The sequence below is a fragment of the Pecten maximus genome, chromosome 8, assembly GCF_902652985.1.
Source record: "Pecten maximus chromosome 8, xPecMax1.1, whole genome shotgun sequence".
Lineage (NCBI taxonomy): Eukaryota > Metazoa > Mollusca > Bivalvia > Pectinida > Pectinidae > Pecten > Pecten maximus.
Genome location: NC_047022.1, coordinates 43,905,079 through 43,924,965, shown reverse-complemented (window position 1 = coordinate 43,924,965; position 19,887 = coordinate 43,905,079). Strand labels below are relative to the sequence as shown.

Here is a 19,887-nt window from a genome sequence, read left to right as displayed (position 1 = left end):
AGTCTGTCCGTGTCAACGGGTTAAGGACCACGTATATCCACGGGTCAGTCTGTTAGTGTCAACGGGTTAGAGACCACGTATATACACGTGTCAGTCTGTCCGTGTCAATCGATTAGAGACTATGTAGATACTGTCCTTTGGGTATACATATATAGGGTTCGAGTACCTCTGATTATAAATTCATAACTTCAATAATTTTGATTAATTTTAAAATAAATCATCATACTTCACGTATATACTCTGAGGTGGTGAGTACTACAAAGTATCTAAACTGTCCAATGTTGGTCGTGGTGGTCGAAGTCTATTTCACACAGGTTTGAGAATTATAACAAAAGCTACTCAATTAAATACATCTGAGAAGCTAAGGCACCTCAAACAATCATCTCTTAATGGCAACTGAGCGTAATTACTCAATACATGTAGAATTAATCCTCATAATCTACCTCAGTCGTACTATCCATTGACTAAAACGGACAACTTTGGAAATATAATTAGGAATGATGGCAACTAGAACATACTAAAGTGGACACATTGCATTGTATTATGGAAACCAAATCCTCGAAGTGAAATAAGCCGTCCCAGCATGTTTAGAATGTCGGAGAGTACAAAGTTGTCACTTCCATATTCGTCACCAAATATAATAACATACAATCGTATGAATACTAAAGACAACAAATATCCTTATGAATTAATAATTACTATAAGGAAATATAGATTGCCGCCTCTGGAATCATAAAAAAACATTATTCAGAAGTTTATGTCTTAACTAGAAAGTCCTAAGATGCCACCATGCTCGGTCTTTCTGAGTGATCTAAATAGTAGATATGCTCATCAGATTGATAAAAAATGAATTTCATTTTAAAGAAAAGTTCGATTGACAAGAACACAAGCTTGAGAACTACTTTGCTGAACTTCTCTGATACGGTGTGAGGGGAGAGACAGAAGAAGGTAATCATATCCTACTAGTCTTCAATACCGGCATTTTTTCACAAACGTCTATATATATATATATATGGAAAAATTAAAAAATGACTCAGACAACATCTAACGTTTTCGTCCCGTCTAGGGGACTCTTCAGACTGTTTATTTTCAATTGCACCATGACGTCATAATGATCATGACGTCATAATAACAGTTACGTCATACAATACCAACAACTTACAACAATAACAACCTACATGTACATACAAATGAAAACTGTTTACGCACTATTCAGACTTGGTTTTAATAGCTTAATAAACTCTGACTCCTTTGATTCTCGTTTTATTGTATCAGAAGTATCCATCTTATATAAAGGGAAAATTTTAAAATCACCATTACTACAATTATGAATATGCTTACTAACATTTAAAAATCTGAGATTATCCGAACGTATTTGTTGACGATGGACTGTCATTCTGGTTCTCAATTCATTACCAGTTTGTCCAATATAAAAATCACTACATTGAGAACAGATCATAGCATAAATAACATTACGGCTTTTACAATCTATATTTCTTTTAACATTAAAAGTGAAGCCATTTTTGAAATTGAAAGTGCTACCTTCCACAATAAGTTTACATGTACCGCAACGCGGTGTATTACATTTAGAAACCTTTGTGCATTTTAAATTATCATTGAACTTAGAACTTGTCAAAATATGACGTAGGTTTTTAGGTTGTCTTTTACTATTTATTAAAGTATACTTGTTTAAAACCTTACCCATTCTATCATTACTTTGCTTAAGTTCTTCACATTTATTGCGAATAATAGGAAATATATCAAAATTACGAGGATTGAAAGTAGATACAAAAGGCAATACTGATTTATTGTCGTCAACAGAATGACGGGATGTAAAAGGTCCCTTATCGATTGCTAATTGTTTACCTTTTTCTATCATTTCTTTAGGATAGCCTTGTGATTTTAAGAATACTGTAAGTTCATTTAGTCTTGTATTTACTGTTTCTTTTTCACTAACGATAGATACTATGCGTGACGCTAAATTGAAAGGAATATTAGTTTTGATATGTTTAGGATGATTAGAATAAAAATTTAAGTAATTATGCGAATCTGTAGGCTTTCTATATAAATCTGTTGAAATAGTATCACCTTTTATTGCAACCAACACATCTAGAAAAGGAAGTGAAGAATCACTCGTCTCCGTTGTATAATTAATCGACGGGTGTAAACTATTGAGGTCTTTGTTTAGTTCTTCTATAGAAATATTAGGTGGACATATAACAAAACAATCGTCTAAAAAACGGAAAAAGTTATTTTCAAGGAAATCACGATATTCCCTACCGTATTTATGTTCAGATATAGCGTACAATTGTTCTTCTAGGTAACCAAGGACTAGAGTGGCATAAGTAGGTGCCACTTTGGTACCCATAGCCGTACCCATCTTTTGATGGTAATATATATCATTAAAAAAGAACACATTTCTGTCTAGAATAATTTCCAAAGCATTAAGAATGAATTCATGATCAAAACGTCGAACGATAATTTCAGGGTGTTTTTTCAACCAATATTTTACAGCTTTCAATCCTAGTTCATGAGGAATCCTGGTATACAAACTAACAACGTCAAAAGTAACTAATTTAGAATGAGGTTTAAATTTGACATGTTTAGGCAAATGGTCCAAAAAATCAAAGTCGTCTCTTATAAAACTTTTGACAGTATTACAAAGAGGTTTCAAACGTATATCTACAAAATGACTGAGACGTTGCGTACTACTGTTTGGACCACCGACAATAGGTCTGAATTTTAAGTCATCAGGATCTAGTATCGTAATACACTCTGAATTTTGACTTTTGATAGCTTCATTTATTAATTTACTTTTGTGTATTTTAGGCAAGCCGTAAAAATAACTAGTACTATGTACAAAATCAGTAAGATAGTCAATTTCTTTTTCCATAAAATTATTTTTGAACTTATCAATTAATTTATCAATTAGGTTACGGGTAGTCGCATCGGCATTACAATCTACAACCTCGTAAAAATCACCATCAGTCAACATTTCTATGATCTTTTCACAATAGTATGTTTTATTCATAATGACTACAGCGCCGCCTTTATCAGCCTCTTTAATTATGATAGAATCATCTTTACGGAGATCATCTATAGCTCTTTGTTGATTAAACGACAAATTACTTTTTATTCTTTTATTAGAAGAAGAATTACCCTTATTGTCTAAAGGAAGTTTTTTAAGACTGTCTATAACATCCTCCAATTGACAGTTACTACTTTTAGGGGGATTATAATTAGATTTGTTTTTGACAATGGATTCTTCTTTTGAAGAATCATCACTTGTGCCTTCCTTAAAGAATTTTTCATTTAATCGGAGCCTTCTACAGAATTCTAACAAATCTGTTTTTAATTGTGTATTATCTTGTTCGGAAGGAGTAGGACAAAATTTCATTCCCTTGGACAAAACCTTCATTTCATCAATACTTAAAATTCTATTGGATAGATTTACAATTTTAGGTTGTTAATATCATATTTACCTGTAGAACTCTTATCTTTCTCTTAATCCGTTAAACACTGTTTTTTGTATTTTGTTTGTATCCTCCTCCTTTGTTTATTTTTTGGCAATGTCCTAAAAAATGATTAAATGCTGATTTCCCAATGTAGGTAATTCCATTTAATCTCACAGGAGACTCCTGAGTGTCATTTGCAGCACTATGATTACTCCGTTGGGAACGTGTGTTCATCTGATGTTTCCTGTATGTAGGCGAAGTAGCCCGTGAAGTTTTCCGTGCCGTCATGCTTGGTAACTTAGGTGTAGTTCTAGACTTGTTCGGAGATGGCGTCGCCATCGCTTCTATATATATATATATGCATGGATTAACGCCAATGTCACTTGTCACAAAACAGAGCCAGCACATTGCGTGTTCTATACTTGAGGCGGCATTGCTGCTGATAACATCAGATCATAATAGTGCATTATATTGTTTTATCTGAAATCTTTTTTTGTCAATCCTCTCCCTTTTTTGAATACCGATTTACATACCTCAGCAACACTGTTGATATCACACTCCTCAAGAACATTTGTCAATTGTAAAATATCTTTCTCTGGTCCTTTTGAACTGGATTTCAGCCATTTATTGATAACAGATAATTTAAATTCGTCAGGACGATGTTCGTGTACAAAGCGAAGGTCTTGATACTTAGTCATAGAGATGCCAAGTCCGGTGGCTAGACCCAACAAGTCATTGATGTCAATGTGTTGCACCAGTGTGAGCATGCTTCGACTGTCGAAGAAACCTGAAACATTGATATTACTGTTTTAATGGCAGATTAAGTTATTTTAGAGTAACTGCCAGAATTGTCGAAAGAATCGAATGCATGGTGCAGAGTTATATACATATATTTATAGAGTTATATATATATAATATGCATTCGATACTGGTAATAAAACAATGCATATAGTTCTACTATAACCAAAAGGTCTGTAAGACTCTATCAAAATAGGCATACATTATGTTCAGACAAAGTTTAAAAAGAGTTATTCTGCAATATCAAATAAAAGCCTAGCAAAAGGAATTGTTCGAGATACCCATGCACGATAACAATTTAAATACTTCTATTGGAGAATACAAAGATAACGATATAATACTTCTAATGGAGTTATACAAAGGTAATAATATAAAACCTGTAATGAGGTTATACAAAGATAACGATATTAATACTTTAAACGGAGTTATACAAAGGTAACGACATAATACTTCTAATAGAGTTATACAAAGGTAACGCCATCTTTAAGGAAGAAACATAACTCAACAGTTCGGCAATAAGTGATGACTTGGTATAATCATCCATACACAGACGCCATCTTCCTGTCTACTCTCCGTGCGTAGTGGTTAAATATGTTTGTATGTTTGATTTATGGAAATATCTTTCTAAGAACGACATATAAATCATTATATTTACATTTGTCTGGCATTGTCACTATATAGTGTGTTTGAGAGCTCTGGCATTGATGTACGTTTAAATACCATCCATCACGCGCTACACTTATCAGCGTATTAATACAACACAAACCGGAACTACAATATACAGGATAATTCAGTTTAACTACTAATTATGTTGTCTTCATTATTTGTTATAAAAAAAATATGCTATTTGCGCATTACGTTGATAATAAATTGATTAACAAAACTGAGTTTTTTTTTTTTAATTTTCCATGTACTATTTTGTTTGCCAAAAAGCACGCGACCATCTTCAGTTTGTTCCAACGACTGACAAAAAAATCTGCTGACTGTCGGTAAGGCGGGAATTGTGAATTTTAAATATGAATTATAACATTTTTAAAAAAGTAAAAGGAGTTTAAATATAAGCGTTGAACTTGTTTTGTATGGTATTTAAGATCAATTTGAATGCCAGAGCTTTGCAAGCAAACAAATCATAATTAATCATAATGTGCTAACGCACATTATGTTGTTTGCTTGCAAAGCTCGGGCATTCAAAAAGATCTTAAATACCATACAAAAACAGTTCAATGCTTGAATAAAAGATTAAATACCTTTCGGTTCATTTTCTTCTGAAATCCCGGACGCAACCGGTAATACTGCGGTTGGACGAAAGTAGGCAGTATGTAAATCCTTTTGTTTTTTCTTTGCTCTCGTTTTGAAATTGAGGATTGCCATTTCACTTGTATCGGTTTTCACTACAGGAAAACTGACGTAGTTATGTATAGCCTTTGGTTGATAAACGATACACTGCTTTTCCATAACCCCATTACACATTTTCAAACATCCTTTCGACCCTAGATATACATGTATCCTGGTTTTCTTTTTAAAACATTTCCCGTCTGATCTACAGTTCGGTGGTTCCCGCAAACCATTTTCGGTCGTTCTCCTTTTGGCAATATCTCCAACAAGGTGTTCTGGTACCACCTCTCCCCAGACCATCCATGAATCAATCGTCGGTCCCTCTCCCAGAAACACCAGAATACTGCAGGGGACGTTGTAGCCATATATCGAACAGACGCTCTCAGAATCAGATTTCTGTCTTTCCCTTTTGTGTCTTTTTCTTTTGGCGAAAATACCTTTACTTAAAACAGAAAATATGAATAAGCACCATTTATTTATATTTTTGAGCGTCGATTAACACTTGAATTGCCGAAGGCAAAAGTCTGGAGGGTAAATGACACATTCCCTTCGAGTATAGATTATAGTGTTCAGGTCAGCAAAGCAGACCGACGCAGTATTTCTCTAAATACATAAATCGACACATGATGAGCCTCTAAATCAAAATTAAAACAAGATTTCTTGTAACAGGTCAGATATCAAATATTCGTAATCAAACAGTATACTATAACGAGCCATAATTTATATGAAATATTAATCATTTTAGGATAAACTCGGTTTCGAGTTGATCAAATATGATTAGATATTAACATATATTAATCTTTGGAATATCTATAGTTTTTATTCTATCTTCCACGCATGAATATGATCTTACCCACTAAAAAGAGAGGTTTCAAGTTTGATTTTATTTTTCCCAACTTTTTTCATCTTGTTGCCCTTTTGGTCAATGATGATGTTATCGTCGTCGAAATGGACTGCTATCAGATCGCAGGCAGTGATATCATCGGCAGTGATCATTTCCATTGGCAGTTCGACACACACGTCTTTCCTGAACGGTTCGTCGTGTTCAATGTGGACAATGTCTGTAAATCCTACGATTGACAACTCCGGTTGATTTCGTTTCATCTGTTGTATCACCGAACGGTCAGCTGATTCTAGCTACAAAACAGATAAAACGAATGAGATGCAAATATATATTATGATCTAAGTGGTTACAACAATATACATGTATACTCATACAATTTTGACAGTGAATCTTAGATCGTAACATCGAGAATGAATCGGACTAGCAGCGTAAAGGCTCCGGGTTCGATTTTGTCAGGTATTTACTTATACTTTTAGGTCAGGAGATCGATGAACTTTCATTACGAATAATATATGTTCAGTGCCTTACCAACTGAAAGTAAACGTCCTTAATAAATTGTCTTTGTTACGTATCCAATATTCAATGATGTGCAATACTTTATGGCATCACTGCTCTTTATCTCACCCTAAACACTTACCGATACATGTATAACCTGGTTTGACTGAACTGCTCCTTTAGGAAAACGGATCAATACATCTTTATTGGAGGTAAAACGATACTCTGTTCCACTTGGACCAACCTTCACGTCATATTCTGTCCCACGAGATGTTATACATACTAAGGCTTTGTCCGGAGTAGGGATCATCGCTTCAACCATGCCGTTCTGATTAAAAAAGTTTAATCGAAAAACATTCCATAATATACATTTCATATGAACCAGAAACAAACTGTTAAGTAAAGAACCACATTTGATAAAGTAAACAGAGGAAATAGCAGTGTTTGATGGAACTTTGTTTTCCTGCTCTTTAACTTTAACTCACTTACTGTCTAATAAACAAGGCGGAAGTGTACATCCGGTGAACAACTTGACTTTCTTCCTAGTCACTCAGACTCTTTACAGTACATATAAATCAAGCAAGAGTTTAGCTGATCTAGATAAGACGTAGTACCAATTACCATCTGGTTGAGACAAGTACTGACAGGCTAAAATACATAACACTTACCTTGAGATCTCCATGGAATATCTTCCATCCATCATCGCCTCTCAAATGTAGATGGTATGACACATACTTTCTTACAGTATCAAGCGGTGTCACGATTCTAACCTTTCCCTGTGTTTCCCTGACGATAGTTTCTTCAGCATCAAGTGTGCTAAGCTGTATGCATTGTTTAATGTCTGATTCGGTTAAAGTTGGTCGTGTTCGTTTTTTTAATGATTCCACCTTTAAGTAGAATACCTCCGTCTCCAGCTGTTCTGTAGCAGAAAACTCTAGATCTGATATCGTGGCTGGCTCAACGGGATGGCAAGTGACCAGGAAGAGGTCATCAGTCGGTACACTGTGAATAAAGGGAGGTAAGATATAACACTCATTTCTCGGATTCTCAATCTCTATTCCCGTCTATAGGAATGTAAAATAAGAGTGTATAAATATATACCGTTACATCGTGTACATCACCGTTAGACTGGATTAGTGGCAGTCAACACATTGACGACGTTATTGTGATGTGACATCACACAATGTTGGGCAGTTACATTCGTCACTTTAAACAGGCCTGTACCAGTATAAAGTTATACTGTTCGGTATGAAAAATGCTCCGACAACTTTCCAACAACGTCTGAACATCGTGATATCTGATCTGGAAGACTGTGATAGATACATTGGTGATGGCTACATCTACCACGACGTCCGGGAAGAACATCTGCGCAGGATTCACGACTTCTTCGAAAGACCAAATGTCATAAAATTAAGTGTGAATTTGCTTAAATGTAAATTTTGTCATACAACTGTAGAATTTAGGTCATGTTGTAGGACAAGGGCATGTTAAACCTGCCAAGCCAAATAAGTAATAATCTTTGATTCTTTTACTCCTGGAAATAAGAAAGAGTTGATGAGATTTCTTGGTATGGCTGGGTATTATAGAAAATTCTTTCAGAATTTTTCTATTATAGCAGCTCCACTTTTTGGTTTGCTAAAGAAAAATGTAAAATTCATCTGGTCACACAACTGTAAGTCTACAATTGAAAAACTGAAAGACATACTATCAAGCTAGCTATTTCTAACTGCTCCAGATTTTGGAAGGCAGTTTGAACTTTTGTTGACACCAGCGATGTTTGTGTTGGTGCTGTTTTGATACAAGAAGATGGTGAACAAATGACTCCATTTGTTATTTCTCAAAAAAGAAATTATTCCACCATTGAAAAGGAATGTTTGGCATTGAATTCGGCTCTAAATCAATTTGATGTACAATATTGACATCAAGCATATCAAAGTTAAAATAATATTTTTGGTTGATGCTTTATCCAGAATTTATATTTAGTTTCCTTTTCTTATTTATACCATTGATTAAGGGAGATAACCCTTACAGTAATGCAATGTGTATGGAGATAGTTTACTCAAGGGAAATAACTATTACGACCTTGTATGTAATATTTCTATCTGGAAAATTCTGGAAGATATAATTTTTTTGTTAACAAGTGTCTATTGACAAGTGATTGTTTACAAGAAGTGTGTTAGAGAATTCCAGAAAAGAGATGGTTGGAGAATTGCCTGATACTAAGAACTGGTTTACAATTATCAAAAAGAGCTATATAAATTCTGTTGGGTTATTAATTGCCTGGAACTGAGATGTGTTGGATTTATAACCATTCTTAGTTTTGGAGGAATGGATAGCGAAGGATTTCTCAAAGACAGCTGTTATAAAATAAGTAATTAATAGTGTTGATTTAATAACCACCCTGTACACCACCTTTATTTTAGTTGTGGATTATCTCTGTAAATTGCTTAGTTTTATATATATCATTAACTTGTGCTTTGAACTTAGCTGCTGGTGTTCATCTTTCTGTTATTATCATGTAACAATACTTTCACTTCATAAAATAAATAAAATAAGATATAGGAGTTGATGATATATAGCGATCAAACAAATGTTACTATTAGACATGTATCTTTAACATATACTTACGAAGGCAATATCTCCACGCCAGACAACCGATCCAAACGCATCTGTAAACTGATATTAAAGAGCTAACAATACGAAACATGATACAATAGCGTATTAAGTGAGAAACGATACAAGTGTGGACGAAATGTATTAACCTTTAAGCATGTTAAGTGAGAAATGATACACATGTAGACAAAATGTCTTAATTTTTTAACAGGTTAAGTGAGGCATGATGCAAGTGTAGACGAAATGTCTTAACATTTTTAGCATGTGAAGTGAGAAATGATTGCAAGTGTAGATGAAATTTCTTAACTTTTTTTTAACTATGTTCAGTGAGAATTGAGCAAAAAGGATGCAATTTTCATGGAATTTCTGAAAGTACTAACATGTAAATTTAGAATCTAAATATTTTGTTTATATATAATATACACATTTTGTTATGTCTCATTAATAATATTTACCGAATTTCCTTGAAAAAGTAAATTATGTGAAAATAACAGCTTTATTAAACATAAAAAAAGTTTTTTTCTCAGTGGTAAGCAATGGTTATAGAGAAATTGCGGTAGATCTTTTCTCCTGGCTTACCAATCTAATCGCTCTAATAGTTCCGGCTCAGCTTTCCTACAATGAAAAATAATTCATGTTCTGAGAGTGTAGATGTTAATGAATAGACATCCGTTGGTGTTTTCAAATATTAGTAAATACACATAAGCGAAAAATTACGAAACGATATCATATAACATTAAACTACCGGGTGTTCCTATTTGTTATTTATTATATTTGTCCTTGGTGACCATATAATTACTATTCATTAATTGAGATATATCCGTAAAGAGGTCACCTTTGAAAGATTTCTAAAGTGTTCTATACATACATATATATTTGACTTCTAATTTTGGTCTCGGTTACAAATACTTACCCATCACATCTCTGGCGGAAGGCTAATAATCTGTAACAAAAATGGTAACTATCTAACCGAATCATTTTAACTGTTTTTTGTCTGTTTTGTCAATATAGGATTTATCATCAGACTGTAACGTTATCTCGTACACCAATCAATGTAAACAGAATCGCGTTGACATATATATAAATAAGGTAGATAGTACGTACTGGGCAGCCATCGATGATGTATCGTCTTTGAATAATCTGGAAATCAAAATGAGAGACAGTAGTTCAATATAACATCAAAATGAAATGTGCAGATCTCGGCAAAAGTGTTATACATATGCTTATTGTATAATGTTATACTAGGAATGACAAATAGAAGGCTATATTTTATCTGTATCATCTACGACACACACAATGTTAATCTAGTTAATTAACTCAAGTTAATGTCGAATTCTCAAGCATCTGGCTAATGTTTATGGCTGTCTATCATTAAAGTAGTGATATAGGAAACAAAGCATTGGATATCGAATCAGCTCAGCTGAAAAAGAAACCACGCTGGTCTTACAATTCAGTGGTGGTAAACTCCCCTTAATATCGAATTAATGCTTATTACTTATCATTTCGCTCTTATTGTACAATACCAATGTTTGTCCTGCTAGCAATAACTGCTTCACTGCAAAAATCATCGCTAGCTAACTTAATTGACAAAGTTCCATTTCCACATATTCTAAATCTTTATTGAATCCCAACAGGCCCTGACATATTAGCTTTAATGACTGAAGCAATTTAAGACAATCGATCACATTAACAATGGCATCCTAACACATTAATATACATCTATACACTGTAAAATGAAATTACTAAGTATAGTTATATGAAATAGTAGATCTATTGTTAGATAATTGCATGTATTATATGGAATAATATATTGTTGTACTTTATAATATATATTATACATATACCAATATAATGTCTACTCTCCGATATTGTTGTACTATTATAATATATACACATACCAATGTAATATCTACTCTCCAATGTTTTACTATTATAATATATACATATACCAATATAATATCTACTCTCCAATGCTGTACTATTATAATATATACATATACCAATATAATGTCTACTCTCCAATGTTGTACTATTATAATATATACATATACCAATATAATATCTACTCTCCAATGTTGTACTATTATAATATATACATATACCAATATAATATCTACTCTCCAATGTTGTACTATTATAATATATACATATACCAATATAATGTCTACTCTCCAATGTTGTACTATTATAATATATACATATACCAATATAATGTCTACTCTCCAATGTTGTACTATTATAATATATACATATACCAATATAATGTCTACTCTCCGATATTGTTGTACTATTATAATATATACACATACCAATGTAATATCTACTCTCCAATGTTGTACTGTTATAATATATACATATACCAATGTAATATCTACTCTCCGATGTTGTACTATTATAATACATACATATACCAATATAATGTCTACTCTCCAATGTTGTACTATTATAATATATACATATACCAATATAATGTCTACTCTCCAATGGTGTACTATTATAATATATACATATACCAATGTAATATCTACTCTCCAATGTTGTACTATTATAATATATACATATACCAATATAATATCTACTCCTCGATGTTGTACTATTATAATATATACATATACCAATATAATGTCTACTCTCCAATGTTGTACTATTATAATATATACACATACCAATATAATGTCTACTCTCGGATGTTGTTCTACTATTATAATATATACATATACCAATGTAATATCTACTCTCCGATATTGTTGTACTATTATAATATATACATATACCAATATAATGTCTACTCCCCGATATTGTACTATTATAATATATACATATACCAATATAATATCTACTCTCCAATGTTGTACTATTATAATATATACATATACCAATATAATGTCTACTCTCCAATGTTGTACTATTATAATATATACATATACCAATATAATATCTACTCTCCAATGTTGTACTATTATAATATATACATATACCAATGTAATGTCTACTCCCCGATGTTGTACTATTATAATATATACATATACCAATGTAATATCTACTCTCCAATGTGTCTTGTGACATATGGATTAATCTAGAATCCCAATCAAAACAAAGAAACACTTACCTATTGGATTCTCGCCTGCAAATAAATATCTTAAATACATGGAAATGAACAAATTGATAAATTGTTACTATAAAATGTAACTGGTAGACATGATTTAAAGTGAATCTTGATTTTAATCGTCTTACGAAGTAGGTACTTTTGTATACATTAAGAAATATAAATTCAATGAAAATATTGAATAAAAGATAATAATTCTATTCATCTAAAGCTAAATCTACACTGTTTTTATTGATACAAGTATAATTGTTATCATAAATGGTTACATGAATACTTACTTATGCCTTTCGAACCTGGAAGAATAAAATGAAATAAATCGTTCAAGCATTGCTTCTTGGATTTCTTCATTTCTACAGTTAAATAGGTCTGATATATATGTACTTCATATTGATTCATTTCAAAACAATAATTATCATATATTGATGTAGTTGTAATGTTAATATAAGTGCCCCATCATGTTGTACACAGTATGATATATTTTCCGCATCAGTATTTTTTTTTTTTTTTGATAATTGTTATTAAATTAAGAAATTGTTCAATAAATCATTCAATTTCACTTAACATTTTCACTGTGTATAGATATGATGTATATATATATAGTAAAATAAAGAATACTTACATATCTATTGCATTCTCAATGAAGCTTAATCTATAATAGAATACATATCGTTATTATGTATACAGTATTTAAAAACGACAATATCAGTAAATTAAGTAATTAGGATATAAATGCCTATTCTGTCTTTTTGCTTTAAATAACGTTTTACCTATTTTAAAAGGTTAGAGTATTCTCTTCATAAAACAAAATTAATACTAATCTAATGGAGCTGCCTCTTTGTTAAGCATTGAGATTGTAATATGTAATGTGTTATATTATGTCCATGTTTGTACCATTGTGTATGTTACTGATTTGGGAGAGGGCTTATATAGGCTTTGCCTGCTGTCCAATCCTAGTGTCCTTGTGTCAATAAAATGTTTTGAAATGAAAAAGGATATATACAGTTATCGATATATTAAGAATTACGAACTATAATCGTGGTATTACAGGTCCACTAACCACAGGACATGTAATTTAAAAGTTTGTGTTATCAAAATGTACTCACTCTTCAGAGTCCTCATCGTCATCACTGAAATGCAATATTTAATTTATTTAATTTATAATAGTTACAACATAACTACACTATAAATGTATCAGTAACAACATAACTACAACATAACTACATCATAACTACATGTATAAACAAATCAGTAACAACATAACTACACTATAAACGTATCAGTAACAACATAACTACAAAATAACTACATCATAACTACATGTATAAACAAATCAGTAACAACATAACTACACTATAAACGTATCAGTAACAACATAACTACAAAATAACTACATCATAACTACATGTATAAACAAATCAGTAACAACATAACTACACTATAAACGTATCAGTAACAACATAACTACAACATAACTACATCATAACTACATGTATAAACAAATCAGTAACAACATAACTACAGTATAAACGTATCAGTAACAACATAACTACAAAATAACTACATCATAACTACATGTATAAACAAATCAGTAACAACATAACTACACTATAAACGTATCAGTTACAACATAACTACAACATAACTACAACATAACTACACTATAAACGTATCAGTTACAACATAACTACAACATAACTACAGTATAAACGTATCAGTAACAACATAACTACAACATAACTACAACATAACTACAACATAACTACATCATAACTACATGTATAAACGCATCAGTTACATCATAACTACATGTATAAACGTATCAGTAACAACATAACTACAACATAACTACAACATAACTACAGTATAAACGTATACACTACAACATAACTACATGTATAAAGTAACCAGCTGTATGCTTTTATTGATATCATTGAAACAATGTTATTTAAGCATCGAACTGTTACCAAATGGTAGTATACAGTCGATATGAATACAATTTGGGTGACAGATAAATAGAATGTCGCCCGTTAGGGCGACATGAAATATTTATCTGTCACCCAAATTGTATTCATATCGACTGTATACTACCATTTGGTAACAGTTCAATGCTTATATTTACATTCATAATGATTTTTTATTTACTGTAGGTTATGACGCGTTTAAATTTGCCGCTTACCCTATCACTGACGTCATCAAGTTCAAATACCGGAACAGCCGAAATTTCCAGAAGGAATAATATAGTCCCTGATGACGTTATTAATAGCAAGCACATAAGATCGTTTTTGTACAAATTTGGCTTTATTTTTTATTTCATATACGCTTGTAGGTATCGTCAAATTGTTCACAATTGCATAATTTCTGATTGTTCAAAATCGAAACCGTTTTTTCTGCGCAATGATATAAAGTTAACATTTAGAAGTGATGCGGTTCGAACGGCCATTGCCCAGGACAGACTCGATTCCTCGGGAACACTTATGTTTCTATCGACTGGATTTACGTTAATTTTACAAGAATACCAGCGTTTAGATTCTAAATGAAAGTCGTCTTGACAGTAGGGGAAACGATTCTAAGGATATTTCGTTCAAAACAGATTCCAGTCTAACCGGTCAACTCAGTGCGCTAGGCTTACTTAGCAGACGATTTTCAACTTCACAGGGGCTCGATTTTGTAAGGCAGGCCTTTGACATCAGTGAATAATCACAAAACTAAAATCCAGTAGGCCTACACATATTCAACCGGAAACCATGTCGATACTCCCGATATTTATACAAGATTGTTTTTTTTATAAATACATCACTTTTATTGTTGTCGTATCTTGCATTTCTGAAAATTCGGAACGAGCCCCTGTGAGTGTGACGACATTCACAATTTGATCATATTTCGTATAGATCAAGAATAGCACTTATAATAATTTCGTGTTGACTACATTTTTCTAATTATAAAATGATACTCTCATAACTTGTGATGTTGCTTTATTTTTTCGTTGTGGCTTCTGTAAATAAATGCTAGCATTCCAAAGCTCTCTAGGCCGAAAGTAACTGGCGGCCATTGTTTAACCTACAACACTTGGAGCTGTATTCCTACACTGACCGAATCACTGTAAATTGTAGTATACAGTCTCATGAATACAATTTGGTTTACTAACGACATATAGACAAATGCAACACAGAATGTAAATATTAAATGATGAACGACATATATTTTGAGTTTAGAATACACACTGTACTTACCTCCACGTAGAGGCCTCCGCCATATTTGTCGGGAGACGTTCAGCGAAACAATCTAAAACGGATAACACAACTAACGTAGTGTTTGATACTGTTGTTATATAACACAACATTAGCCGATATATTGTTGTATACTGTTGGTTAATCATACAACGCAAGCTGTTATAGTGTTGTATAATGTTGTTAAATCACACAACATTGGCCGATATATTGTTGTATACTGTTGGTTAATCATACAACACAAGCTGTTATAGTGTTGTATAATGTTGTTAAATCACACAACATTGGCCGATATATTGTTGTATACTGTTGGTTAATCATACAACACAAGCTGTTATAGTGTTGTATAATGTTGTTAAATCACACAACACTGGCCGATATATTGTTGTATACTGTTGGTTTATCACACAACATTGGCCGATATATTGTTGTATACTGTTGGTTTATCACACAACATTGGCCGATATAATGTTGTATACTGTTGGTTTATCACACAACATTGGCCGATATATTGTTGTATACTGTTGGTTTATCACACAACATTGGCCGATATAATGTTGTATAATGTTGTTAAATCACACAACATTGGCCGATATATTGTTGTATACTGTTGATAAATCACACAACACAAGCTGATATAGTTTTGTATACTGTAACAGTTGTACACTGTATACTGATACATCGTAAGTGGTACACCCGGTCTTCTAGAGGCAAAGTGATACGATATTCCGAAACACATTTCTACCAGGGTTGCTTCAGCGTTAAAATCACCACGTGTCAACAAATGCCCACTATTTACTACAGGTATAAAATGTTATTATATTAATTACTTATATTATTTTCTACAATTTCGCTACACGTAGCAGAGAAATGATCTAAGTCTTTATGTCACGTTTAACCCCAAACACATACATTGTAGTTTACTTCACGATGCTAATACTAACATCCAAATGTTTAGATTCTCGGTTTGTCGTATAGATAGCTATGTGTTGATGAGAATTCCGGTGGCGGGGCCTAATACTATAATGTTGTTCTGGAAATTCCAGGAAATTCCCGAAAATTTCCCTAGCACAACATTGTGGCGTTTTTTATCCCCACCTAGGACCAAATGTTTTGTTATGTACTAAATGTTGGTTCAGGCTTGGAAATCCATATTTCCAGGTCTGTCGTTTACATATAATAAACGGCCTATTTCATTCTAAACTTGGTTGTCTGTCTTATTTGTTATGGTTATATGCATTTGGTCCAACAAGCTTGCCCTCACGACAGTCATGTATAAAAATGTATTCTGACTAAATCGGGAAGGACACGTCCTTTCTTTTCAGTTTGAATGCAAGTCGGACTTTGCAAACTGCCGACCACCAGGACAACCTAGTTTACCAAACATATTTTCCTTGCCTACCTTACTAAAACTTCTCGTCCAGATGTTTGTCCTTACAGACCATTATCTTCGGAACAATACCATGACGTCACTTCAATAATGCTCACATTGAAATAACTTTCAACATAGCCTTGGTGGACAAAGTCTTTACAACGTGTCGGCAGTGCCTTGGGGGATTTTTCATTAATCATTTTACTTTTAATTGGTATGATACAGGGGTTCGTAACTCTCGTGTAATGATTTTTAGATTGCCAGGCACTTGACAAGCCTCCTGTTCGTTAACCTAAAAAATACCCGTTCTTTCTCTGGGTGATATACACTATCTCACAGCAATGAGGGAGGGGAGGGGGTGGGGGTCGAATTATTATAGTATCTTACAACTAATAAGGTGAACTATTCCATCAGTCCTTTATATCTTTATATGGTATACAGAGGACACGCAATACCATGTAGTACTATACCTTTACCGTGGAGACAATATCGGGGAGGGTAACGTACATATACACAAGTCAGACGATACCCTAGAGCTTATCTAGTTCCTGACAGTGTGTTTAGCATAAAGTAACCTACATCGTGATAACGGAATCAATATAGGACCTGAAGAAAGAAAATGTGACTGGGTTAAAAACTATAATTGGGAGATTAAGCGATAAAGGTGATCGATATTGCCTCTAGAGAAGGTAAATATGCCACAAACAGCACACCTGATATGGGAGGGATTAACTCCTCATACCAGACAGGAAACTAGGCAGTATTTACTTAGGCCATTATTGATTTCCATCTACAATTCTACCAGTTTGGTCCCTAAATTTACTGACGAGTCCTAGAAAGACGAAACAGCTGTATAATGTCCCTATCATGACTGACAATATCTAGAAGTACGAAACAGCTGTATGACTTTTTTTTTTTTTTTTTAAATAATTCTGCATCAAGTGTTTCTATTCACTCATGAACTAAAACTATGGGATACTATAGGTCTCTGCGACATCAACTTTGTTGTTTACTTACAACGTAACCAACATGGACAACTTACCACTAACCCTTAGGATAAGAGTAATGATGTCAAAGTTCCTGTAACAATCTCTTTCGTTATTCCTCGATAGCAATATCTAAATTCTGGAGCTATTTCTATATCCACCATTGGAGAGTTGAAAAACTACGGCAAGCAACCCAGTCCAGCCCCTGCTTTTACCATATACATTATATGAATGGCCGAGATGGAATATGATGCAGATTATGGTAATATTTTGTCGTCATGAGCTGATATGTGGTAATATTATATTTCTTGTATGAGAATAATAGAATCTATCATGGGTCTGTTCCGTGGACTAATAGAATCTATCATGGGTCTGTTCCGTGGACTAATAGAATCTATCATGGGTCTGTTCCGTGGACTAATAGAATCTATCATGGGTCTGTTCCGTGGACTAATAGAATCTATCGTGGGTCTGTTCCGTGGACTAATAGAATATATCATGGGTCTGTTCCGTGGACAGGGATATCTCAACCCGAGTGTAAGAGTTTGGCCAGTCAGCACGAGGCTTGCCGAGTACTGGCCAGCCAAACTCTTACACGAGGGTTGAGATAACCTTGTTCGCGGAACAGATCCATGATTGATTATTTTTCTCAAATATTTCCATCAAATGTAAGTTTTTACTAAAGTTTTTCATCGCGCCATCTTCAATCCTCCTTGGAATGCGCATCCTAATTTATGACGTTATCATTTACGACTTAGTTACTCAACGTAAAATGATGACGTTACGTTATTGTGAGCAGCGTCATATAGCGCGTGTCGACTGTCTTTACAACCCTATATCTGTGACGTGTAAGGGGTTCGTTACCAAGTCACGTCTTGGGATTCGAGATATTTACTACATATTACCCTAAGTACAATATATACATATATGTGTTCTGCTATAAGAGCGTAACGCCGCCCGGGCGTAAAAACAATGAGTATGATTGTATCCAGTGGTTGTCTGACCACTACGTAATTATCTATACTACTAACAACAGCGATTCTGAATGCCGCTACCGCGTTACTAGTAAAACCGCTGCAATACGCACTCTGCTAGAGCCTGTGTATATGTTAACCACGCATACAGCACCAGTCCGTCAGACCGCCGTTCTCACTGCTGTTTGCAGCGAGCTCCTGTATGCGCACATATATACACAACAACCCGACCGCTAGCTATACGTCGGTCAGCCTCCCAGAGTTACCTGTACACCGACCTGCCAACAGTGCACTGCCAACAGTCAACTGTCAGGCTCCTTATCACCGCTGTGATAATATAAGTACAGTACCGTAACCCTGTCAATCCGCTAACCCCACAGTGTGTTAGTATTCCAGCCTTATTCAGGCCCACACTGTTTCCTATGTATATGGTAATGCTATGCAATTCTATAGTATAACGTTACTAGTGTTCCCTGATCTTCACTCGTCGAAATCAGAATCAGAATGGGACCCGAGCATTGATTGATTGATTGATTGATGGGGCTTAACGTCCTTGTTCCGGTTATAACCGAGCCTAGGACACAGGGACCCGAGCAGCTCAGCTCACCTGTATTTATACTAACGAAAGTACCACGTGATTACAGATATCTATGTCTTTTACATGTTTTACTGGGACGTAACG

At 33.7% G+C, this 19,887-nt stretch overlaps 1 protein-coding gene and 1 long non-coding RNA gene across 3 annotated transcripts; both read right to left on the bottom strand.

Annotated features, from left to right (window-relative positions):
- Positions 1-3,490: 3,490 nt before the first annotated feature.
- LOC117333613 lies at positions 3,491-10,894 on the bottom strand. Of its 2 annotated transcripts, XM_033892995.1 has the most exons (9): positions 10,645-10,894; positions 10,454-10,483; positions 10,120-10,155; positions 9,556-9,603; positions 7,596-7,929; positions 7,070-7,255; positions 6,442-6,725; positions 5,501-6,030; positions 3,491-4,242 (listed from the first exon to the last, which is right to left on the bottom strand). In XM_033892995.1, the coding sequence occupies exons 1-9, from the start codon at positions 10,653-10,655 to the stop codon at positions 3,932-3,934; spliced, it is 1,770 nt and encodes a 589-aa protein (XP_033748886.1). In that variant the 5' UTR covers positions 10,656-10,894; the 3' UTR covers positions 3,491-3,931. The 2 variants fall into 2 exon arrangements, with proteins under 2 accessions (XP_033748886.1, XP_033748885.1); XM_033892994.1 differs by lacking the exon at positions 10,645-10,894 and having other exon boundaries at positions 10,454-10,594.
- A 1,693-nt stretch (positions 10,895-12,587) lies between these two features.
- LOC117333783 lies at positions 12,588-15,928 on the bottom strand. The gene is made up of 5 exons (XR_004534005.1): positions 15,877-15,928; positions 13,750-13,773; positions 13,266-13,295; positions 12,925-12,939; positions 12,588-12,664 (listed from the first exon to the last, which is right to left on the bottom strand). It is a non-coding gene; the product is annotated as an uncharacterized LOC117333783 (long non-coding RNA).
- Between the last annotated feature and the right edge of the window lie 3,959 nt (positions 15,929-19,887).

What these genes read in the sequence shown, in the direction of transcription:
- LOC117333613 (XM_033892994.1), bottom strand. Translation starts at nt 10,518, where the DNA reads ATGATTCGGTTAGATAGTTACCATTTTTGTTACAGATTATTAGCCTTC. An exon ending in TTCCGCCAGAGATGTGATGG is followed by an intron (nt 10,156 to 10,453) that starts GTAAGTATTTGT and finishes TTTTCATTGTAG; the next exon opens with GAAAGCTGAGCCGGAACTAT. An exon ending in CTATTAGAGCGATTAGATTG is followed by an intron (nt 9,604 to 10,119) that starts GTAAGCCAGGAG and finishes CTTTAATATCAG; the next exon opens with TTTACAGATGCGTTTGGATC.